General features: G+C 38.2%; 2 protein-coding genes across 3 annotated transcripts in view; both read right to left on the reverse strand.

Annotated features, from left to right (window-relative positions):
• Positions 1 to 271: 271 nt before the first annotated feature.
• On the reverse strand, positions 272 to 13,109 carry nfx1 (nuclear transcription factor, X-box binding 1). Of its 2 annotated transcripts, none has more exons than XR_003292457.1 (24): positions 12,936 to 13,109; positions 9,961 to 12,447; positions 8,838 to 8,999; positions 8,438 to 8,515; positions 8,162 to 8,267; positions 7,810 to 7,881; positions 7,575 to 7,714; positions 7,376 to 7,475; positions 6,901 to 7,118; positions 5,391 to 5,488; positions 5,273 to 5,303; positions 5,111 to 5,193; positions 4,916 to 5,024; positions 4,719 to 4,838; positions 4,079 to 4,158; positions 3,739 to 3,969; positions 3,202 to 3,275; positions 2,901 to 2,999; positions 2,567 to 2,608; positions 2,369 to 2,464; positions 1,735 to 1,801; positions 1,415 to 1,622; positions 1,193 to 1,297; positions 272 to 755 (listed from the first exon to the last, which is right to left on the reverse strand). XR_003292457.1 is itself a non-coding variant. In XM_026267837.1 (24 exons), the coding sequence occupies exons 1-24, from the start codon at positions 12,955 to 12,957 to the stop codon at positions 680 to 682; spliced, it is 4,842 nt and encodes a 1,613-aa protein (XP_026123622.1). In that variant the 5' UTR covers positions 12,958 to 13,109; the 3' UTR covers positions 272 to 679. The 2 variants fall into 2 exon arrangements, 1 of the variants encoding a protein (XP_026123622.1); XM_026267837.1 differs by having other exon boundaries at positions 1,477 to 1,622.
• An 876-nt stretch (positions 13,110 to 13,985) lies between these two features.
• LOC113106171 (plexin domain-containing protein 2-like) overlaps positions 13,986 to 25,285 on the reverse strand; it is a 46,083-nt gene continuing 34,783 nt past the window's right edge. The window contains exons 10-14 of the mRNA XM_026267839.1: positions 22,451 to 22,511; positions 21,838 to 21,991; positions 19,792 to 19,830; positions 16,306 to 16,466; positions 13,986 to 16,126 (exon numbers count right to left, since the gene is read on the reverse strand). Coding sequence (XP_026123624.1) covers positions 16,007 to 16,126; positions 16,306 to 16,466; positions 19,792 to 19,830; positions 21,838 to 21,991; positions 22,451 to 22,511 — 535 coding nt within the window. The 3' untranslated portion in view covers positions 13,986 to 16,006. The remainder of the gene's footprint in view (positions 16,127 to 16,305; positions 16,467 to 19,791; positions 19,831 to 21,837; positions 21,992 to 22,450; positions 22,512 to 25,285) is intronic.

The following is a 25,285-nucleotide window of genomic DNA, read 5'->3' on the forward strand; positions in this document are numbered from 1 at the left end:
CTATCACACACTGAACAATGATAGTTTTCCAGCACTTAACTCATGTCATTACAAACCTCAGAAAAACCTGATCATAAACCTTCAGGTGTTTCTTGATATAAATGAGCGTTGACGTCAAGGCCACTCTTCTCATAAAAGAAACATTATGAAGGAGTATCACAGTACCTTTCCTGTTGGGATCAGAAGAAAGCATGCTACATAATCGTGAAGCAGAATGTGGAGAACCGCAGTCTATTCAATATCGCACTTAAGTCACATTAACTGCAGAAAGTTGTGCTTTCAGAAGTATTTATTGGAGCTGAGATGCACAGTTATTTTCACCTTCTTTAACAAAGTATGGTAAAACGAAATTACTACCAACAACCTTCCTGATGCAGATCATGTCCAACTTCACTCCTGACACTTGTGTAAGATGACACTGTCAAGGTCACTGATAATGTCTAAGTCCAGTCTCAGAATACAAATTCATACCACAATTCTTTTTTCCCCCCAAGTTAATATGTGCACAGAAACCACATACATTTTTACTCCTAGATATTTGCTCCTTAGTTGCTCCTAACAAACAGGTCCACAAATCATAGGTTTAGATCCTCACCATTTTTATTCAGAATTGTAATGCTATTCTTTTCGGACAGTTTTATTTTGTGTGATTATTATAGTGACTATTCAGAATTTCATGTCAATCCTGTACATCAAAATAATCAATTGTGGGCTCCTCTTTAGATTGATTCATCCAAGCATTACTATTGTCGGCCCTGAAATAAATGTGAATAAAAATAATATTAGTTATGATACACTTCACACTCAACAAAATATTAACAAACACATGTACATGCCACAGTAATTCTACTGACTGTGAATGACGAGCGTGTTTTTAAACACTGCACTTCATTACAGTATCCATACATTAGCTCATATGGATAACAATACTGATCAGTTAGGACATTACCAATCCATTTTTGTTTTATCAGTTAATACTTCAATTGATCAAGGATGCACTACATTGATCAAAAATGACAGTAAAGACATCTGTAGTAGATTTCTATTTCAAATACATTATTTTGAGAGAAAAAAAAAATCTGATTAAAACGATTTCTAAAGGATCAGACTGAAGAAAAAGAGTACATCTTGATGCCCAAAGTCTGAATGGAAGTCTAGTGGAAGTCTAGTGGTGAGATATGTGTGAACATACTTGCTTGTGTGTTGTTTGATGTGGGCAATAGGAGGAGGAGCTCTGGAAACAGTTTCCCTTTCAATCAAAGCAGCCAGACTGGTGTTAGGACACACTGATTTCCCCCTGAAAGCACATGTAAAACAATCGTGTTGAAGTCAGACTACCCAACGCTACTGACACTGACATACACTTAACTGAAAGACACCTTTAAAGTTTACTTGTGTTTGCTTTTATGCTTACAAAAAGAATAGTATTCACTATTACAGTTGGAAGCCGAATCTAAAATCTGAGTTTCTTTTGACCTGACGGCAGTAACCACAACATTGCGCTTGGGTTCGCTATCATAGCTGACGGTTTCCACACCATATGCCTCCGCTAGCTCATGGATAATTCTCAGATGTTCGCGCTTCATAGGTGGAAAACAGTGACTCCTTTTAGGCTGTTTACCCTGAGAAAAAAAAACACAATTACAGAGCACTGAAATACAAAGCTAGTAGTGCTTGGATAGTAGATAGTCAACTATTTATTTTTAAAGTGTGATCATTGGAACTACATTTTACCTTGTTGACCAGTTCAACTAAATTCTTAATCTCCTCTTCAATTTCACTAACAAACTTGAAATCTTTCCTGAAGTAAAAAAAAAAAAAAGTTTAATTAGTTTGAGCATTCAGGCTTTCACTTGGCTCTGTAGTAGACTAAACATTTAACTTATGTGTGTATTTTCTAGACTTCAGTTTTTCTTTAAACTGTCATAGCAAATGTGCAAGAACCCAAACTCGACTGGCACAGTTTTAGTGCAAAGTTACTAAACTAAAAAAAATAAATGATAAGCATTTGTTGATTTTGTAAGTCAGCTACAATCCCCATTTTTGTGTTTTGAGCTTGGATGCTTTAGAAAATACAGTCCTGTACAGTTTATACATTTGGCAAGCAACTGAACCTATTAAACGTAGTGAATCAAACTCCAAGACCGTTTCCAAGAAAGCAACAGAAGTATTTTTAAATAAATACTTCTGTTGCATTCTTGAAAACAGTCTAGCAGTTTGATTCACTACGTTTAATATGTTGCTTAATGGTTGGTGCCTTCATCGTGAGCTCTTCCAAAGAATTTGAGTTTGGTATTGTCTCATACAACCATGTCCTAGCTTTATGTTCTGTTGATACATTCTTGAACTATTTTAGAATCTGAACCACCTTGCATCTTCTTTCAGAGAGTCACTATATTTGGAAGACGCCGACTTGTTGAAGGGATCCACTGACAGATCAATCTGCAGGGCCTCAGCCAGCCGCCTACAGGCAAAACAGAAAACATCAAAACCTGCACACCCACACACAGACATATCTAGGCACAGATAGAGGGAAAGAATGTGTGAATAAAGCCTTTACGTTCACCTGTTCCTCTCCAGTGCAGCACATTCTTGATCACACTCCAACCTGTGAGGGAACAACCAAATACAAAGGTTACTCCACTTCAACAAAAGCACATTACTAACAATGTTTCCTTCTGAGGTACAAGTTATTAGAGCAATGTTTTCTTCTTTTATGTCATGACAAAATCAAATTTTACTTGGATGTTGTGGTTAGTGAGTGTTAATCCTGTACCCTGCTCTCTTTCGATGCAGCTTTGAACTGCTCATTTATGTAAGGTAAACACTGACCCACAGACTACTCTTCTGGATGACTAATAAAAACAAGCAGTCTTGCTGGTTTTAGTGTTTTATTATACCTGGCCTTTCTCTGCTCTTTCTTTGTGAGCGGTCCAATGTCAACGGACTCTCCCAGCTGCATATCTGACAGCTTACTGGCAACGGCAATAGCTGCATATCTGCAAAACATAGAGATTTGACCACTGATCAGTAAGAACATATGACATTTATAGCACGTTTTGCCTTATTTGCATATGAATATCATTCATTTTAAATGTATTGGCTGCTATGAGTACATAATCATCAGTGCGTGAAAAAAGGGAAAAAGGCTTGTGTCTGCCAATTTAACAATATAAAACTTGGCTTTGAAGGTGTTTTAACCTTTGGTAGGAACTGGCTGCATCAGCACAAGGAACGGTCTCTTTCTTTCGGCCACAGTCACACTGCAGTGCCACCTAGAGATTGAAAGTGGGAAATAATTAAGCGTAGAGGCTCTCCATTTTGAATGCGTTCTTTTTTTTCAGCATACAGAACATAAAAATATGTCTGCAAAAATAAAAAATAACTGAGGACTGTTTGTGCTTAGATGATCAGATATTCTGCTCTTTTGATCGGTCTTCTACATTTGAAGACAAACAAATCATCTGATTCAAGATTAATTGTGACAAGCTATAATAAACAACTGTAACAGATGTTTTATGAAAACTATAATTTACTCTTTCAAGCCAATGTTTTACATAACCGATAATGCACATTTTTCTGTAAAAGCATGTGCCAGACCACAAGCACCCTGCAGCGGAGGAATTGAAGGAATCAAATCAGGCTACAGCTGAGGAAACAAAGGAACGCTTTGAGCAATAACTGCATGTTCCATCTATAAACCATCTGTGTAGATTTTGGATGAGGGAAGGGCTGTACCTTGGCACTGCAGATGGTGGGTGGACAGGGGGTGCCTGGGTGGCACGGAGCAGCACAGGGGTGTCCACAGCTAGCTCTAGGGTGAGTGCATGGCTGCTTACACTCTCCTTCTGCCTGGCATTCCCCACGGTGACATATTTTCTTACAGTGATGAGAACCACAGGGTAAGAGCTTGTCACACACTAAACCACACGAGATGTCCTGCAGGTGGCATGGGATATTACTCCTTTGCTAGGGAGAAATGTAAAAATGGTGCTGAATATGAGATTTGGAATTTCTTTTGAACAGAAGGCAAAATAGGACTGTGTATGCTTAAAATTGAATTATGATGTCTTTTTACCTCATGATTACCCATGCACCACTTCTTGGTGAGGTAGGTACAGGGAGGACATCTCTCCTCACTATGGCATGAATGGAACACTATGGAAAAAATCATTAACAAAACATCAGCTTATTTAGCAAGTGTGCATTAAGGGACAAGTAAAAACTTTAATTGTTAAGAATGATTCCCATTTTAAATAAATGCTATTCTTTTCAACTTCCTATTCATCAAAGAATCCTGAAAAAAATATAAAGCTTGGTTTCCACAAAAATATTAAGCAACACAACAGTTTTCAACATTGGTAGTAATAGGAAATGCGGCTCGAACATCAAATCAGCGTATTACAATTTTTTTAAACGTTTAAATAAACAATGGTTATTTCATATTGTTAAAATATTTCACAATATTACTGTTTTTACTGTACTAAATATAAATAAATGCAGCCTTGCTATGCATAAGAGACTTTAATATATACATAAAAATTACTTTCTTTTAGTTTTTAAAAGTAAAAAAATATCGTCCTCAATCTTACAAATTGTCAAGCGCAGTTCCATATAGACGGGTGACCTTCACAAAGAATCATAGGGTATATATACGTGTATAAATCTTGACATATATCCGTTAATGAGTATATCTGTGGTTGACTGAGCAGAAGTACCTGGATGATCACAATCATGACTTCGGGTACATAAGTTTTTACATTCAGGAGGTCTCGTTCCACAAGGGATGGGCGGGAAGAGCACAGTCTCCCCACAGTAGCACGCCAACTCATCAAAACCTTAGAGAAAAACACAGTGCTGTGTAAGAAGAAAAGAGATGGACATCCATTAAGGTGATCTTGAAGGCCAGGCTTACTAGTTTGCCAACAAGGCTGGCAGTTCCCACGGTGACAAACGTCCTGGCATCGGTGAAGACCGCAATTGAGTTTGTAACCACAAATCATTGAGCACTTATGCTCCACATCCTGATAAAGAGAGAGAAGGTTTACATAAACCTTTCTTGTGGCTTCTACACCCAGATGAACCTTTTATGAAAATATAAAAGACTCACCACACAACACAACTCTCCACACTTGTGCCTGCCGCAGGAGCGCTTCTTGTTGCAGCGTTTCTCACACGTAAACACCATGTCTTCTGTACAGGTTTACACATTAGCATTACTTTTTGCTAATTTTTAGCATTAATTTTGTTACACAATTAACTAAAGCCTTACGTTCAGTCTGAATGGCCGCACAAGGAACTTCCTATTAAGACAGAAGAGAGAGTATGAATCACATCTGCAGTTTCCAGAACTTCCTGACCTTTGTGCAGCTGTGCGATAACCGTCTAACCTTGCTGTTGCTGCCACATCTGCATTTAATAGATGAGGTCAAAGAGCACGGGCCACAGCTGTCCTCATGGCAGAGCTTTTCACACAAGTGGACAGAATCTACAGCAGACCGGACACAAGTGAAAGAGAAACATAAGAATTCTGAACAGTGTTGTAGCGATGTAACAAGTGACTTAACTCACAATGCGATACAATTCATTATACTGATTTCACAAGATTATCATCGCAGTTCTTTTTTAATTAACAAAACAAGATTTAAGACAAATTATGAATGAAAAGGTCTTTTATTAATTTTAAAACAAACCCCAATCAAATAAATAACACATATAAAATACATCTGTTCATATAAACAAACTAAGGCTTTGTCTGTGCTCTTTCCATTTAAAATTAGAGTCAACCACTGCATTTTAATCACAGTCCAAACAAAACTGCTGCATACATGCACCATGAGCAGTTTTTAAGGTAAAGTTAGATTGTAAAATTCTTAAAATTGAAGCAACAGTATGGTCTGGCTTCAGTTTGGTGAAACTATACTAAATTAAACATATCTATATGAAACAAAAACAGCAGATGAGCTAAATGAGAAGCAAATTCACTCTCTGCCAGCAGGTGGCGCTTTTAGAGCAGCAATGATATAGTGTTTCTTCGGTTACCGCTGTAAACAAAGCAAACCCTGCTTAAGAACACTACAAATGTACATTGAACAGAGGCAAAATGAAAAGGAAATCTAAACTTTTCTAAAGACAGTCAGTTCCCCTCAGAGATACATTCACATAAACTCATATCTCCAATTGTATCACGATTAATTTAATATGTCAACTGACTTGAATCGTACAAATTTTTATAGCTTTCAACTGGCTCGCAGTGCTTCTTTTGAAAATGTCAAAACTTTGAAATGAGGAAAAATTTAAGCATTCCATATTTTGCCAATAAATGATCATTTGCAAACATTATATGCAAATGTAGTCTTTGAACATATAACTAAATCTAATACTGCATGACTCTAGAATGCTCTTTAAGGTTTCTTAACACCAATCACTACCTGTCTGCCATTATTCTGACATACAGTCTCATCCTAGTTCCAGAATATGTTGATCCAGACACTCGCAAGCTGGACTGCTCAAACAAACCAAGCAATGTTTTAAAAGTATCACAGAACCAGTGATGTTCTTATTGTTTCTGTATACTTTCAGTAAGCATGAAATTAAGTTGTGATAATCTTTTTTTTCCTATTGTGGTGCATTTCTGAGTGAAAGGATGTTGTTGCTGGAGGGAGGGAAAGTAAATGTTCTCGATAAATGATTAAAAGGGAACGAGAATTTTGAAAAATAATGACGTGCTCAGATAAAACATTAATAATTAAACACTGCAATATTCCATAAAAAAGTGATTTCATGGTGAATTTAGGGTCTTTCGCATCCTTTTAACTGAGATCAGAAGAACATTTTAACAACAAACTTTAATCCCTGTTCAATTTATAACCAAAAAACTAACCCAAATCAGACACATACCACCATCTCCACATGGCAGCGGCTTGTTGCAGGTCTTGCCACAGGAGGGGATCGGGTCAGTACAGCTCTTTCTCTCTGGATAGCCAAGCTCCAGAAGCTTAGATAATGGAGTCTGTCCACATGAACAACTGTGCACCAGCTTGGGGCTGAGTGGACATGACTGACACTGCCCAGGATGGCAGATCTGCTGACAGCGATGGGACTGGCAGTCAAGCATCCTAAAGCAACAGATTGAGAGATGAGCGATCACACACATTTACTAAAAAAAGCATGCAAAATACACGTACAAATGTCTGTATTAACCAAAATGAAAAATTAAGTCGAACAGGAAAAAAAAGAAAACATTAATAAAGAGGTCTAAACACAAGTCTTATTATTTAAGACTAGAGAATTAACAAAAAGGTCTGTATACAGAACTTGTAAAATGATTAATGTCATACACTGACAAGCGAAGACATGTTTTGATAGTACATACTTTCCACAGGGCTTGCAACAGGAGAAATGTCCTGATCCATCAAACTTTTCCCGATCAGTCCCACACGCCACCTCCCTGAATGCCACTCCACAGAAGCAGGCTGAAAGAGTACAAAAACATGGCAGGAGAATTATAATGCATTAAAATGAGATGACTGCATAGATTCTGAAACAAATTAAATGACACAAGCAGTACTTACCTTGCTGAACACGAAGTTGACAGGGTTGGCATGGCCCTGAATGGCACACCTGGGCACAGAAGTGCTCGGAGCAGTTCAGAGGAGCTCCACAGACCTCCTCACAAAGCAGAGGTCCTGTCTGACTGCAACGAACCTGCTTTCTGCACACACAAGAAACCGGTGTTCTTTGGTATGTATATATGTGGGTATTATTAAATGATTACATATAGAGTTAATTACAAAAAGGTAATGGTACCTCATTTTACCACAAATGCAGGACTTTGTGATAAAAGCTGGACACTGTGGGCAGGGCCCAGGATGGCACAAGCTACACAGAGCAAGAGAAATTGGCTGACCAATGACATTGCACATATCTCATAAACATACACATAATTATAGCTGTGCAACCAAGTCAGTTGCCTGTATGACTAGCTGGGTAATCACTCTTAAGAAAAACACAAAAAAGCTGGTACAAGCAGATTGTTTCAGGTCTACCAGAAGAGTTTAAATGAGACCTCTAAAAAAAAAAAACTAGTATTTTTCTATCATTGTCACTCAACCTGAGCCAAAAGCATGTAAATGCATTGATTGTGCTGCTGGGCTCTTACATGTTACAGGGGTGATTGCATTCCCCTCCACTCCGCTTTTTCCCACACATATCTCCACAGCTATGAGGGATCTCAGTGCGCTGAAACTCAGGATTGGTCACCTTTCCTGTTCATTAAAACGAAAGGTGAGAAAAAAAAATGTAGAGGTCCAAATTCTTTGGTTTTACAGCATTATTCATTATAAACATAGAGCCACATTATCATTTTACAGAATGTGAGTGATTTACAACAGAAACAGAAATATTATGTCAGATGCAGAAACTAAAATAATCTTACCACAGAAGCAGGAGTATGCATTAGGGGCTTTGAGAGCCACATGCTGGCATGCAGGACAACGCCAACCTTCACTGCCATCTGTAAATATTGAACCATTTCAATTTGTTAATAAGCTATGGACTAGCCCAATGTATTTAGCATTTATGTTTTAGAAATCATGTCTTCAGTAGACTGTATAGTTACTTTCAAGAAAGTCAGTTCACTCTGCAGTCGTATTTGTGAAACCTCCAGGCAGCTATTTTAGGCATGCCAGACCAACTCCTGTCTACTGAGGAAATACTCAAATCTTAAAAAACGTTGCATTGCCAAATTGTGTGCTGCAGATTCTACCTTTCCTAACAATAAGAGAGCACAGTCTTTGGTGATGTCCCCTATCACAGGTGAGAGCCAGTTGACGTACCATCAGCTTGAGATGCTGGGGAGCGAGCCCATTTCTTGATGCAGTTAAGGTGAAATACGTGGTAACAGCTCTGACAGCTCCAAACTGGAGCCATGACCCGAATCACTTCACAACAGACCATACACTCATACTTCTCCTCCGTCAGCTGCTCAATTAGACAACCTTCACAAACACACACACAGTGTTGAACACGTTAAAAATACTTGTTAAAAATAGCTAAGAGATACACAGAAATACAGTACTATCATACTCTAGAAATCTGTCAATGATTGATTATCGTAAAAAAGATATACAATGGTATAGCTGTAAGTGACAATAATTTTAAATAATATAACAAACACGTAATTAGTTTAGTAATCACATTTATTTAGTTCTAATTTGTAGTCGTCTTGGGGCTTGCACCATTGAGCTAACAGAACAAAATCTAGATCACATGATTGGTTGACAAACCGTTGAGTTGTGAAGTTGACAAAACCAATCCAATCAGGTATTTTTAGTACCATGATGCTGATTTATCAACTTCCTCTCTAAGCTCAGGCTTTAAACTTAGTTAATTAAATAACTACTGAGGATTTGAAAGTGTGATAGAGTGACATCAGTAGGACAGCCAATCACATGATGTGCAAAACTGAAGATGCGGTTTACTTCTCACAAGAAAATTAGTGAGATTCACTTCCCTCTTCTGTTGATTAAGAGAAAAAAACATAAATAAAAGGACATCTACCTACAGCATTAAGTTAAAACAAGTTATTTTGTGCAGTTGATTATACCCATAGGTCAGTCCACAATAATTGTTTTTAAAGTTTTATATATCGAGTCTTGCTACAGTATACTGTGTATATTTACATGCATTTAAACTAAAGGTTTACTATTAATTGTAAAATTGGACCCAGTGGAGTAATTTCATTGTGTCAGAGAGAAGACATTGCTCAGAGCTGTATATTAATTTTAGATCGCTTACGCAAAACAAAACCTGCTACAGAGCATGTTAGCCATGGAGCTGAAGTTATAAGGCGACAAACACTTTGTGATGAACCACTTTCATTGTGCCTAAAACCCAGGATTGGCACATATTAATCTTAACCAGCTTCATGGTACAAGCCCCTGTTCTAACGCACATCACCTGTCTGGGTTTCTTTGCTTTTGGGAGGCTCCACGTGCTTCACCAGTCCGGTCCGTCGCTCTGGACCTGCTCCTCTCCTCAACCCTGGATTCTGTATTAGTGGCCTTTTCCCTCTCGCAGCTCCTCTGGTTCTGCTGGACTCCTCGTGTCTTCCTCCCTCATCTTCTACACCTCTCCTCTCCTCCCCTCTCACAGCTCCTCTGTTTCTGCTGGACTCCTCTTGTCTTCTGCTCTCATCTTCTACACCTCTCCTCTCCTCCCCTCTCACAGCTCCTCTGTCTCTCGCAGCTCCTCTGTTCCTGCTGGACTCCTCGTGTCTTCCTCCCTCATCTTCTACACCTCTCCTCTCCTCCCCTCTCACAGCTCCTCTGTTTCTGCTGGACTCCTCTTGTCTTCTGCTCTCATCTTCTACACCTCTCCTCTCCTCCCCTCTCGCAGCTCCTCTGTCTCTCGCAGCTCCTCTGTTTCTGCTGGACTCCTCGTGTCTTCTGCTCTCATCTTCTGCACCTCTCCTCTCCTCCCCTCTCGCAGCTCCTCTGTTTCTGCTGGACTCCTCTTGTCTTCTGCTCTCATCTTCTGCACCTCTCCTCTCCTCCCCTCTCACAGCTCCTCTGTTTCTGCTGGACTCCTCGTGTCTTCTGCTCTCATCTTCTGCACCTCTCCTCTCCTCCCCTCTCACAGCTCCTCTGTCTCTCGCAGCTCCTCTGTTTCTGCTGGACTCCTCTTGTCTTCTGCCCTCATCTTCTGCACCTCTCCTCTCCTCCCCTCTCGCAGCTCCTCTGTTTCTGCTGGACTCCTCTTGTCTTCTGCCCTCATCTTCTACACCTCTCCTCTCCTCCCCTCTCACAGCTCCTCTGTTTCTGCTGGACTCCTCTTGTCTTCTGCCCTCATCTTCTGCACCTCTCCTCTCCTCCCCTCTCACAGCTCCTCTGTTTCTGCTGGACTCCTCGTGTCTTCTGCTCTCATCTTCTACACCTCTCCTCTCCTCCCCTCTCACAGCTCCTCTGTTTCTGCTGGACTCCTCGTGTCTTCTGCTCTCATCTTCTGCACCTCTCCTCTCCTCCCCTCTCGCAGCTCCTCTGTTTCTGCTGGACTCCTCTTGTCTTCTGCCCTCATCTTCTACACCTCTCCTCTCCTCCCCTCTCACAGCTCCTCTGTTTCTGCTGGACTCCTCTTGTCTTCTGCCCTCATCTTCTGCACCTCTCCTCTCCTCCCCTCTCACAGCTCCTCTGTTTCTGCTGGACTCCTCGTGTCTTCTGCTCTCATCTTCTACACCTCTCCTCTCCTCCCCTCTCACAGCTCCTCTGTTTCTGCTGGACTCCTCGTGTCTTCTGCTCTCATCTTCTGCACCTCTCCTCTCCTCCCCTCTCACAGCTTCTCTGTTTCTGCTGGACTCCTCTTGTCTTCTGCCCTCATCTTCTACACCTCTCCTCTCCTCCCCTCTCGCAGCTCCTCTGTTTCTGCTGGACTCCTCTTGTCTTCTGCTCTCATCTTCTGCACCTCTCCTCTCATCCCCTCTCACAGCTCCTCTGTTTCTGCTGGACTCCTCTTGTCTTCTGCTCTCATCTTCTACACCTCTCCTCTCCTCCCCTCTCACAGCTCCTCTGTTTCTGCTGGACTCCTCTTGTCTTCTGCCCTCATCTTCTACACCTCTCCTCTCCTCCCCTCTCACAGCTCCTCTGTTTCTGCTGGACTCCTCTTGTCTTCTGCCCTCATCTTCTGCACCTCTCCTCTCATCCTCTCTGATCTGAGCAGGTTCTCTTTCTCTCCAGTTACCCTCAATCCCATGGCTAGGGGCCGGACCTTTCCTCCAGGAACTGGGCTGCATGCGGCGATCTCCACCTCTCCAACCCTTAAAGTTCCTCTGCTCAGGCTCTGGATGTTCATGAACTGCTGCAGGCCTTGTGACTCCTGCATCAGCCTGGTTTTCCCGGTTCTCCACTTGGTCCTTGGGCTGAGGCTCCTTTATCGATCTATCTGCTCTTGCTTTATTGATCTGTTTACGTCGGCTAGCTTGATAAGACACTTTTACATTGGCTTCCACAGCTGATCTTTCTTTCTTATCCTCATCTGTGGATCTATTAGAAGTGGGTGAGTTGGGTCGCTCACGGTCACAAGCTCTGTGTTCCCATCCTGAGGAGTCATTATCACTTCCAGGTTTTGTCGATCTCTCGCTTGGAGCGTGACGGTCATTAATGCGCCTAACATCACCGCGTCCTCCTCTTTGTCTTCCTCCTCTTCCTCTACCTCTTACATCTCCTCTGATGGGAAGTTCAGGAGGCAGTAATGCATTATTGTCAGGGTTGTCAGACTCATCTTGACTGAGCTTAGTCTCATCGGACGGTCTAATGTGATGATGAGGCCGAACATGTTGAGCCCTCCAGTCCTGAGTGTGGTGCTGCTGCCTGTAACTTCTCCTAGAGTAGGGCTGGGTGGTTTTAGCTTGTGGTACAAACTCGGCAGACTCTGGATTCAACTTCGATGTGTCTAAAAGTGAAGACAAATGTTTGTCAGGCTTATTTTCTGCCCTTTGACTTTATTACTGTAGCACTATCTACACACCGCCTATACACATTCTACAGTCTACACATACTGACTCAGCTTTTTCGCAACAGGCAGTCACATGGCAAAGACAAGACGTGACCTGCCATTCTCTTTACTGTTAGAAGGTCAATTCATGAATTTACTGACACTCTTTTCGTGCTTTTAATTTGTTACACATTCACAAACCAACTTCCTTCACTTCGTCCTTATGGAAGTGACGTGTGTTGGTGACTAGTAAAATATAACTTACATCTGTAAACGGTCGAATAAATCGCTTAAAGAAGTCACAACACATCTCTTTTTTTTATTTAGTTTGATTTTCTTAAATAACTAACGCAGAGAATATTGCTGAGCTGAGAGGCCGTAACCAACCACTTCACTACAGCCAACGTTAGTCGTTATGAGGCGAGAAGCCATAATTAACCGCTTACCTGTAACGGAGGATTCAGCCATTCAGACGAAACTCAAGACAGTTTCGACGAGATTTCCTCAGAACTTCGAAGAATATAATAATTCAACCGAGAAGCCGATAGGAAGCTGAATTGTTTATGAACTACACTGACCGAGTTGGTGCTAGTTGTGCTGAAACTGCTCGTCCAATCAGAGGACAGAGATCGCTGACAAGTGACTGTAGCGTCACAGCTGTGACTACGTAACAACATAGTTACGTCTCAGAATAACATTTTCACATTTGATTAAAGACTTTAGATTACTTGTAAATCTCTTAGAACAAAAAAAAAAAAAGCACCGAAAACATGTAAGGCTCTGAAAGCATTGAAATGTATGTATTTTTTTTTTTTTTTACCTTTCTTTTCTTTTTTTTCTCTGGCAGCTAATGTTAATTTGTTAATATGTAATACCACTTGTTCTTTTGACAATTAATTAATAAAATACTTGTAAAAATTCCATCTTAAAATTGTCGAAATATAAAATCTATTTTATTATTATTTTATAGGCTACCAACAACAATGCTACAATGCTTTGAATTTGAACTTTATTGAAATATGTTTTTTTTTCATACCTTGGCAATGAAAATATATATTTCATAAGATTAGAAACATTGTTTTATGAATTCAATATTTTTCTCATTATAAAGACAATATAGTTTTACTTAAAAATCATACAGACTCACTTAATACTACATATGCTAAATAAGCCAGAACACTGGATTATTTCATCGGGGATCACATAACCAGTCAAATTTACTTGTTATGAAACTAACCCACTCGTTATTGGACAATTACCTGGAATAAAGTAATCATGGATAATTATGAATTGAGCTTTTGTGTTTAATACAAGAAAGAAACTAATTTGGTTGACATATCCCTTTAAGAACCATACTATGATTTGAGCTGCTGCACACATTAATTTGGCCATAACATTTACTTCCACCTAACTGCTATAAATATACTTCTATACCTTTCGTGAACATAATATAGCCTTTGATAGAGAATAGAGACATCATTCTAAAACCAGAAGCATTAAAGGAAATTGTCAGTTTAAACAACTTTATTATTTAATCAAACTGTATAATGTAATCAAATTGACAGTAGTAACACAAGAGTACACAGATTACAGCATTGTGTATTTCACTGTCTCTCAATGTGTGGCACAACATGAAGATTATGATTATCAAAAATTCAGTCGCTAATATGTTTGTTTCCCCAAATTATGAGACCAGGCATCACTGCTGAACAGGAAATTAACCTCATTCAACAAACATTGTTCGAGAATATTTCACACAATAAACATCCACTTTCATCTTACATCAGTGTGCACTCATACAGATTCAGAGATTCAATGTCACACACACATACATACACATCTGCTGAAAATAAACAGGTCTTCCAGTGAAGAAAGATAATCAAAATAGAATTTAGACCTTGATTTTTGGTGAGACACCCTGTTATGAGGATAAAATTGGAGACAAATGTATCTCTCTTGCATGCATGCTTAAACACCTAACAGACATAAAAAAAATGAAAAAAGAAACCAGAAAAGAAACTCTCAGGAACTGTCCCAATGCATAGGTTTGCTGAAATAATCAAACAGAAAACACAAATATCTACCATTGTCCATTTCGTCTGGTTGTACAGTATTAAAGAAATGTTTTACACTTGTTATATACTGTATATGTGTGTATATATATATTTGTGTTTGTGTGTGTGTGTGAGATGACAGTTCTTTGGTCACAATACTCAAAATGTATTTTCAGGAGAAAGTAATATGTGCCACAACTATTTGCATTTTATAAGGATAAATATTGTAAACCTTCCAACTCAAAATCCATTATTAGCGAATACGATGGAAAATATTATTTAGAACACACTGATTGTTTATCATAAGGTTATGATATGCTGTGTTACTCTTTCTGTAGAGAAATAAATCACATTCTTGAAGTCAAAATGAATTCATTTTTGCAGTTCTCAGTTCCACTGCTTGTAATCTATCAAACTCAGATGACCTGACAGCAGTATGAGGGCTCTACTATATCACTATATCAAATATTATAAAATAAAAGAATATCTCTGTCTGATTAAGGACTGACAGCTGTCAGTAGACGACGCTTGTCTTGTCTTTACGTTGAAATCAGGATGAATCCTTGATTTCAACTATGGCATGTTTAAGGGATCATTGTGTACCATAATATTACAACAAAACAAAAAAAAATCAAAACAAAGACACACACACACACACACACACACAGACAGTCTCACAAGTCTTGTAAATATGCATTAGCAACATAAGATGAAAAAAAAAATCAACTTGGGAAAAAAGCAATATATGTGCATTAAGTGGATATGTGCAAAAATGTCCTAAAATGTTGGAATATGGTTGGATGAAAAAAAGTGAATTCATACTGTTGACATATCTGTTCACAGAACATTTTCCAATTATATTCAAACAAGCAACTAAAATCACCCAACATAGTCCAAAACATCTGTTCAAATCAAAGAGATGAAGTCATAAAGGAATAGGAAAAACAACATAAAAACCCTACAAAACCCTTTTGAAGATATATAAAGGTCTATATAAGATTTCCAACACATAAACTGAATGAATGTGCATTTCAAAGACTCAAAGACAAGAAAACTCTCTCCAAGAGGCACATCAAATCAGAGGATCAAACAAAGCTACATTCAGTTCAAAGATGATTTTGAGGGTGAAAGGTCAAAACCTCATCCTGTACAATCAACAAACAAGAGTTGTTCCCCGCACCACGTCAGGAGCCGAGCAGAAGCTGCTGGGCCGTTCTCCATCCAGCTGACTACCAAACGTTTCCTCTGAATGTGGATTGTTTTGCTTTGAGTGTTGAAAGCTAGATCCAAGCCTTTGTTTCTGGATGCCTCTTCCGTTCAGTCACCACACCCTCACTGTTTCCAGTTTCATCAGTGTTTCGGAGGGTTGGTGGAACTTTATGATTAGAGATGTGTGGATTTGTAGCTAGACATCGAGAAGGCTGCTGGGGCTGTGTGTGACTCGAGAAGTCAAAGGTCGCATCTCAGCACTGCTCTGATTCAATAAAGCCTTCTTTTTCTTGACCCACAGGCTCCACCTCTGCGTATGCTGGATGACCAGAACCTCGGCGGAATTTCATCGCTGGCCATCGGCTGGGACGTCTCTGTAAAGGTATGAGTTTGATATTAATAAATGTTTTGCTTTTAAATGCGCTCCCCATCCAGTACCCATCCATTGTTCAAATACAGACGGAAAGTCGTACCACTGATAAAAAAGGCATACAATTTTTGGATTTCTTTATTTGATAGACTATTTCTTTAACCTAAACCTCCGTCCTCTCACCTCAATGAAGAAGAGTCCCGCGGCAGAGCTCGGGTGGTGGTAGATGTAGACGGTCACCAGGACGACGGCCACCATCACGAGCAGAAGCAGGAGCATCCCAAGAATCAGCCCCATGTGCAGCGGGTGAGTAGTGTTCTCTGCTGTACTTTTAGCTGCAGCTGCTGTAACACACATTATACTGTATTTATAGTTCTGAACACTTGCGCTGTCAGAATACATCAGTCGGTCTTTGTGGTCACACAGATGCAATGCATGTAACAACTTCAGGAAAATGAATCCTGAGTGGAGACTGCTGGGTTGAATCCCTGTACTTCTACTTTTAAACAGAAGAGGGCACTGTTTTCACATTCATTTTCATACGGTTTCCGTGACTTGTGTCTCTGTCCAACAGGCAGATAAAAAGATTAACGATGGAAGAGAGACAAGGCTGTAAATCTTAATTTTGTATTGTGGACATTTCCAGCCGGCCCAGAAATAAAGATTTAGTGTGGTCTGCAGTTCTTGTGTTTTTGCGCTACAGCCAGGCCCCTGTAAAAACCTAAGACTGCTGAGCAGACTCGGTGGCAGCTTCTGAGACTAAACCAAATCATCTCGTTCTTTTTCTTACAATGACAGTTAGGGATCTACAGATGTCAGTTGGATCTGCTTGATCGAAATGTTAAATATATGAACTTAAAATGCACTACTTTCATGAAGCAACATCTAAACAAACTACGTACTTATGGGTCAAAAATATTTATACGCAAGTCAATTAACCTCGACTCCATTAGGTTAAATTAAACTTATAAAAACTGTTCAACTATCCCAACTACACTGGACACCACTGACTTTCACTAAATTGAGGACAAAATGCATTTTACAACACATATTCGTTTGTGTTCCAACTCTAAAGTCTTTGACTTTATATCTCTGTGTCTCCATGATAAATCTCTGCACATATCTCGACAGGGTGTCATTGATTTTCTGTTCTGCTGGATTTCTTTACGCTACATTATTTTATTTAATTACAGCACCCAGGTGGCTCACATACGGCTCCTTACATAATCATTATAATAGCACTTCATTCTGCGACAGTGCTGCTGTGTTTCTCTGCAGATGTGCACAAGTGAACACAACCACAGAGTTGCAGTATTTGTTATCTGCATATTGCAGTAATGAGCAATGTATGTCAAATCTTTTTACTGTTCCATGCCTATGACAAAGACTGTACAACAACAAACAAACAAAGACAAAATTTTAAGACATAATTATAACATATTTCTTAAAAGCAGGTAATCATGTTTTAATAATTACTTTACAATGTTTTTATTTTATTAATTCAGACATATGTGCCCTCTAGAAACCTGCGTTCTGCATCTCCATCTCAAAAAAGCACAAAGTCACTTTTACAGACTTTTAAATGAAATGTTCCCTCCTGGTGCAATTACCTAGGAGTCTTTAACCATCTTCAAGAATAGGCTTAAAACACATCTCTTCCATCTTTATTTGACCCTCTAACTTTAGCACTCACTATTCTATTCTTAAAAAAAAAAAAAAAATTCTAACTACCTTTCTAATCTTTTTGTATTCTATTTTCTTTTCTTTTATTATACAATTATATATATATATATATATATATATATATATATATATATATATATAAAAACTCTAACACTAGCTTGCTATATTCTTTTTCTATCCTATCTGTTTTCTTTTTATTTATTATATTATTTAAAATCCTTTGCTATGTGTACTGTGTTTAAGCTAACTGAGTTATTTATTACTTTTTTGATAAAAGCTTCTGCTAAATGTAAATGTAATGTATAATAATGTTAAATAACTGTAATGTTTTGTCAAAATGTTTGCTAATTTCTGTCCATAAATATCAGAAAAATGAACGACTGTAAAAGTAAAAATTAATTTTCTCTATAAAAAAAAAAAAAAAGCCAAATAAATAGTGTATTATACAGTTCTTTAGCCAAAGGGCGCCAAAATGATTGACAGACATTACAGGGCAGAACTAATCACGAGGCAGGGTTTCTGTTGTTAGTCATTACAGCCACAAGTGCCCATGACCACTTAAGCTTGGGAAGTAATTTGTTTTCAATGAGAGGGAGACTGAAGCTTGGCAGCTAAAGACAGCCTGGTTTGATGACTGTCATACTGACACAAAATACAGGAAACTGTGGGTTCCACAAATGTTTTGTTACTTACCAGCTATCCCAATTTACCTGATGCCTTCAAATACCTTTCTAGTTTTTCAGCGGAATTGAAAAATACTGACATTTTCACTTGGCGCCAGTAAAACGAATAGCGACATTTTGTTGAAATCGGTCATCAATCAAATGCACTAGTTACATTTGGCAGCACTCGTTAAATTAGAAGTTGGCTGCACCAGTTAAATTAGCGCAGACACCAAGTTACCTCATGTAAACATATTTAAAAAAAAACATTTTTTGGATTTAGCATGAAGGTGCATGTTATTTTAATTACATAACAGACACTGCAGAGTCTGGCTATTGTAGATTATAGAGGGAGACATTATGTCTGGTGTGCTGGAGAAGTCATGATGTCATGGCAAACTGAAATATGTACACACACAGACAGACAGCTGCCAACAGATCCAACAGACATGTCCTCAATCAAATAAAACAATCAGATTTCTTTCTTTATTGTATCAAAATGGCCTTGCAAAATCAGGCTTGTATTTTATTTCTGACAGGGTGTGAACAGATGGTTCATTTGACGTGAAAAGCAGGAAAGCTTAGCATGATTTGCCACCAGAAACAAAAACAGGCATCTTTTGAAAGCAAAAATGTTTTAATGCTGTGTTTTTATCATTAGGGTGGTTTAGATTTTTACTTTTGATAAGTTTTTATTATAATTAATATAATTCAGTATTATATATTCACCTTAAATAGTCCATAGTTTTAATTAGTTTTAGTCAGGAATTATACCATTCATATTATTCTGCTTAAGGTTAGATAGCACTTTCTTTGTTCTTGCTACATGTTTTCATTGGCTGCTTTATTGATGAAATGTTGAAGTCCTGACTGCCGTTTCCGACTGGTAAAAAAATACTGAGCTTGCTCCAAATCAAAAACACATGACCTGGATCTTACTAACAGAATTCTGGGAATTCAGAGGGGGAAGACGAAAGAGAGTGAGGGAAAGAGAGAATATATACTACATAAAGAGAGCAAGAGAGAGACTGTGTGTGATAAGGAGAAGAGAAAAACAAGGCATGATACAAAAATCTGCTGTTGGACAGGAAATGAACTGGCACAAAGCACTGCTGCGTGGAAAAGATATTTAGACAAAAATGCTGTACTTGCTGCCACATATATACACACATAACCAGACAAGTCACACACACACACACACACACACACACACACACACACACAAGTATGACCCTATTTGGGCATAAGCATAAGCAAGTGAGAGCAGAGTGATGTCTGATAGTTCACAGACACACTTTGCACTGCAGCAATGCAAAGATCTTACCTCCATTGTCTTTGAGATGTAGCGCAATCTTGGTGTCATCTATAAAAATAGATGAGAAAAGAAATAGGAGGAGGGAGAGAAAAAGGGAGCAAATATTAAAGCTCAATTTTATACGTTGACATCATACACTCTGGAAAACATCCTCATTTCATCAACAGCTGTAAATAGGTCACACATGTGTGTGATGGGCACATCAAGGAGATAAGGAAATATGTCTGTGATTGGAGAGCAAGTTTCGGATTTGTAATGAATTTTTAATGAGCAATCCACACCAAGATTCTTGAATATGATTTCTAGTGAGCTGAAGAGCTCCTGTCTGAGACAGACAGGTCAACAACATCTGCTGAAGGCAATTCTGCTGAGAACTGAAATGGAAATGAACGAAGTAGCACAATAACAGCTAATGCTGCTGTACTATTTACTGTAGCCAGTAGGGTTATAGCAAGATATCAACTTTCTCATTTACAGCATGTTACATGCTTTCATTCACACACCTGATTTGCTCTCATACGTTACATCGGGCTTAGAGATGAAGAGAAGAATGTGAAGGTTTGTTATTTCCAGATGACTGTAATAATCAAATTCACTCTGATAACATCGGGTTAATGGAAATGTCCTTAATGCTTAATTTATTACAACCCTACTGAATCAACTTGGAAACATAAAGTTAAGCAAAAAAAGTTTATTTAATATTTAAGGGAGAAAATGTTCATGTTGCGTCAAACCTGTATGGTTTGCTTTCTTCTGTGAAACACGAAAGATTTTTGTCCACACAATTGAAGTCAATGGTCACCAAGGCTGTTTGGTTAACAGCGTTCTTCAAAATATCCTAAAATAACATTAAAATATCTTTTGTGTTTAGAAGAAAGTCATACCGGCTTTGAACGACATGAGGCTGAGTGAACGATGACAGAATTATTATATTTGGTGGAACTGTGACAAACGCAGGTTTCCAATTATATAGTGCACAGCAGAATTGCATTTCTTTTTATAGTAAATGTACTTTAAATGTCCATAAATGTCTTGATTGTTCAATATGGACCTGTCAGCATTTTAATTCTGTTGAAATAATAACATAAGTTAACGAAACAACCAATCAGTAATAAATGAGGGATGAAGTGTAAACAAGAGATACATGCCTTTTCAATGACCTCATAAATCATTGCCCTATTGAGCATTCTGAGAAACTGTTAATGATGAACAGATTGTTTCATGCAGTTAATCACTTTAAGTGGACTTCTGGCAACCCTGAGACTAACATACTGTTTGTAGCCAGATCCGTTCCTGCCTGTAAAAACAGAGAGTGCTGGTGCCACTGAATCACATGCTCACAGCTAGCCAGCCTTTCCTTTTAAAACATGACAGAAGCAAATACTAACATCATCGTCTAGAAAAGACGGAAACATTGCTCAAAAGGACTGCAGAATTTCTGCAATAATAAGCAAATAATAATTAGACTTCTTCTCCATATTGACTTGTGAGCTAGACTCAAAAAGAGGAAGACAATGAAATGAGAAGTTTAATTTCTTGTTCTGAAATTTGGGTAAAACTACCGCACTCTAGATTTGAAATATTTATGAGTGTATGCATAATTCACAGACAAGATTTATAATTTAGACCGAGTTGTTTACTGTCTGATAATGTGTTTGCGCAAATCACAAAGAAAAACGGAGCAAAGCACACAACAGGAGGTCGAAGTTAAACAATGGTTAAGTGGTATGTGGTGTATTTTACACTGTATTTACTGTAAGTGTCAGTGATGAGCGTTATTATCTATTGTACCCCATTTATGAGCAAAGCCCTTCAGCTACATTCTGAATGTTTTTTAATACAGAGCGTTTCTTCTCCAGAAATTGATTTTCCCCAGACTCATAAAGAACAAATAAGCCTTTCTTTTTCCGTGTCTATTGATTTATGTAGAATCCATTTGTGCCCTCCTCACATCGTCCTGCTGCATTCTGACCAGGAGCAGTCACTTGTAACTAATGGTTTCCTGTCCTCAAAGGATTGTAAGATCAGTTTGTGTTCGTTCAGGTATGACGGTACCTTCTGTTGGTATGCTGGTGGGCATGTGTGATGGAGTCTGGGTAGACTGAGCCTCGGTAGTTCCTCTGTTTCCTGTGGTCTTCTTAGCAACTGATGCAGTGGTCAGCAGACTGAGATTGGTAGTACTGATGATGTCACAGGTGTTATCCTTAGTCTGCCGATGAAAGTCGGGTAAAGAGATATGAGATCTGAGATATGATCTGGATATGCGGATTAACATTCATTTTGGTACTGTAACATTAAATATGGCAATATTTAATTATCTAAAAACTATAAGGCTGTCATATTCATTTAATGGAGTTAATAAAATGTAAATAATATTCTAAACACACATTTTTCAGCCCTTTACTCGAATTCCATAAGGGCAATAAGATGCCAGTCTGTACATACAGTAAACCAACATCAAATACAAAAACATTTTGTGCAAAGAAAGTGTTTACGGTCAAAAATGTAAAAAAATACATCATCATACATGTTACTAATTGCTAATGGCCTTGTACAAGGCAGAAAGAAAAAGATAAAAAGGGAGAGAGAGAGAAACTGCAGATGAGTGTGTCTATCATGTAAGCACAGAGATTTAGGATCAAACATACACAAACATCCACGTACACACCTCATCTGGGCAATTGTTATCAACCCAGTCCTGCCGATGGCGATCAAATCCACTGGAACATCTGTCAATAAAAATTATAGCAGTCATTAGTATTTTACAGACAGCCAATAAACACACCATCATGAACTCCATCTTTTATAGATCGCTGACCAGTGCAGAAAAACCCTTTGAAATCTTTAACTCTTCTGAGAAACACCTCGAAAAAAAGGATTATGGGTTTAAAACAACAAAAAGGGCGAGTAAATCATGGAATGAATTTTCATTTATGAGTCTTCCAAGAAACTTCCATTAAGAATGCTCTGGTCAGTGTGGTCCAGTACAGGAAATAAACAGAGGACGGTCAACAGCAGTATATCACTAATAGATGCTGGCTTATAGAGTCAGGACTAGGCAGTACAGCTAGTATTTCTTTTCCTCCTCCCAGAATGGAGCACAATGGCCTCGCCTGCTTGGCATTCCTGATGTCCGCTGAGATACAGTCTCCCTTACCCCACATCCTTCAGCAATTCCCCATTCTCCATTCATCTTTTCATTTACTACAATTCACCATACACACATCTCCCTCCGTGTTTTTCTCTGATATTTTGGGGTTAGAAGAGAAGACACACATTTGCTGCCCAGTCCCTTCAAGGGTGTTAAACAAACCAGTTGTTTTTAATGTGTATGTGTGTTTTTGTGAGATTTTTAATTCGCTTGTCACGGCCCGTTATATTTGAACAAAAATCAAAGGATGCCATTCCTTTTTGTAATTGAAAAACAAATCATTTTATACAAGATTTGATATAAATGGAAAACCTATTAAATAAACATGGGAGAAATACTTTCATTTATCCAATAAGGTAATATAAACCGACAGTCTCTGAAAATGTTGTGTCTTAGATCAGCATTTTTTCAATGTGTTTTCAGACACAAACACAAGACACTGCTCTATACACAGGATGTGCTCTTGGGAGAGGAGCACCTTGACCAGTGCAGGCACGGGCCACTATAGTGTGTGTCCGACTCTCTAATGAAAGCTTTGGGTTAGAGATTTCATGACCCACAGACAGGAAGAGCTCTGCTAAGAGCAGCTACTGACTGAACACACACACACACACACACACCAGCCTCTAAAGGCCAAAGATTTGCCACAGAATACAGCCGCTGGCTTTGTGAGGCATTTCATTTCTACTTACTATTTTGTTGCTCTTTTGTAGTAGCAGCAATTTTGTAATAGTTAATTTTTTCTTTATTATCCTCACATTTTCATTTAGCTACAGTTTTATCCAAAGGAACTTGTTAATGAATAATACAATAATAATAATAATAATAATTCTGGTGAATAGGAGTGCACAGTATATTAGTATCATATCAGAAACAATGATCTGTTAATATATTTATATTAGACATTTCATTTTGTATGCTAATTTCCCCTATTTTTACATGAAGATTACCACAGTATTAATCCAAAGCTGAAACATGCTTTGTATATTGTTTTTAATTCATTTATCCTATAAAGTAATAATTGTAAAATACATTTATTTCATTCAGTTCAAATCTATTAACATATTTACTGACAATGTTGCTCGAGACTTGCGAACATAATAATGATAATGAAACTTTATTTATAAGTACTACAGTTCTTGTGCACAATGTGCATTTCTCAATATTAAGTTTAAAATGAGTTATAACATCACAATTGATGAGGACTGTATGTGTCACGGTTCTGTTTAGTTTCATTATGAACTTCGTTGTGTTTTCATGGACTTGTCATTGGTTTGCTTCAGTCACATGTCTTTTTGTTCAGTTTTCCCGCCATTCTTTAGTTGTCATGGTAATTCACTTAATTTAATCAGGTGTTCATTGTTATGGCGCTTATTTGTCTTGCATTTAAGTTGCTGCTGTGTGATCTTTCATTTGTCTGGTATTGTCTGTGTAATACACAGCTGTCTCGCAGTTTGGCATTCTGTGGATTTATTTAATAAACCGTGTTTAATTTTCATCATTGTCTTCATCCTTGGAATATTCGTGACAGTATGGTCTTTGAATAATATTGGTCTTTATTTAAAGTGTACCTGAAGTATACTTGCAATAGTTCCACTCTAGTACAATTAAATAGATTTCAGTATATGTTTAGTTGGACTTCAGCACAATTAAAGTGCATTAAGTTCATCTAATTGGATAAACTTTACCAGTTTAGTAAACCAAAAGTATAAATGCAGGGTATTTTTATTAAGCCCATAAATAGGTAAGTGTATTTGTAGCATACTTAGTATGAAATGTATTTTAAATACATTTAGGTATATTTATTTTCCATTAGGGTAGATTAAATCCCATGACATGAAAATAATTATCCACTTCAGACCAAAAATCAGTGAACCCCTACTAGGAAGAAAGTATCATGACAAGTGGCCCAAAGTACAAAATGTACAAACTAGATTTCAAATGATTTAATTATTCAGTGAACAAATTTGATTTCGTTTAATTTACTTTTGTAGCTTATTCATGGTCATTAGGTCTTTCTTTCATTTTCTCTCCCAAGCACTGATGAATCATACAAGGAAGACAAGTAAAACTGAAATATATATCTGTAGATTTGAGGCTGCCTATGGTGCCGGTCACATTCTTCGTCAGCACTTCTCCAGCCTTTCATAATCTCATTTACATGTTAATGGCTGCAAAAGCAGTCAACTCAAATTTATTCTGATCCAGTAATAATCTGACCTTCAGGGTGAAAGAATGCTTTTCCAAATATGCAAGTCTAGGTTTTTGATGCACATAATCATTACTAATAAACTCATATGTTAAAGTTATTTCATTACTTCAGAGTAATGACATCTGAAGGATATTAGGTGC

This window comes from Carassius auratus, chromosome 7 (genome assembly GCF_003368295.1).
Source record: "Carassius auratus strain Wakin chromosome 7, ASM336829v1, whole genome shotgun sequence".
Lineage (NCBI taxonomy): Eukaryota > Metazoa > Chordata > Actinopteri > Cypriniformes > Cyprinidae > Carassius > Carassius auratus.

Coding starts and splice junctions, on each gene's coding strand:
- nfx1 (XM_026267837.1), bottom strand. CDS start 12,957: ATGGCTGAATCCTCCGTTACAG. Junction 5,489..6,900: donor GCTGCCATGTGGAGATGGTG/GTATGTGTCTGA, acceptor GGTCTGCTGTAG/ATTCTGTCCACTTGTGTGAA. Junction 1,623..1,734: donor TAGTTGAACTGGTCAACAAG/GTAAAATGTAGT, acceptor TTTTTTTCTCAG/GGTAAACAGCCTAAAAGGAG.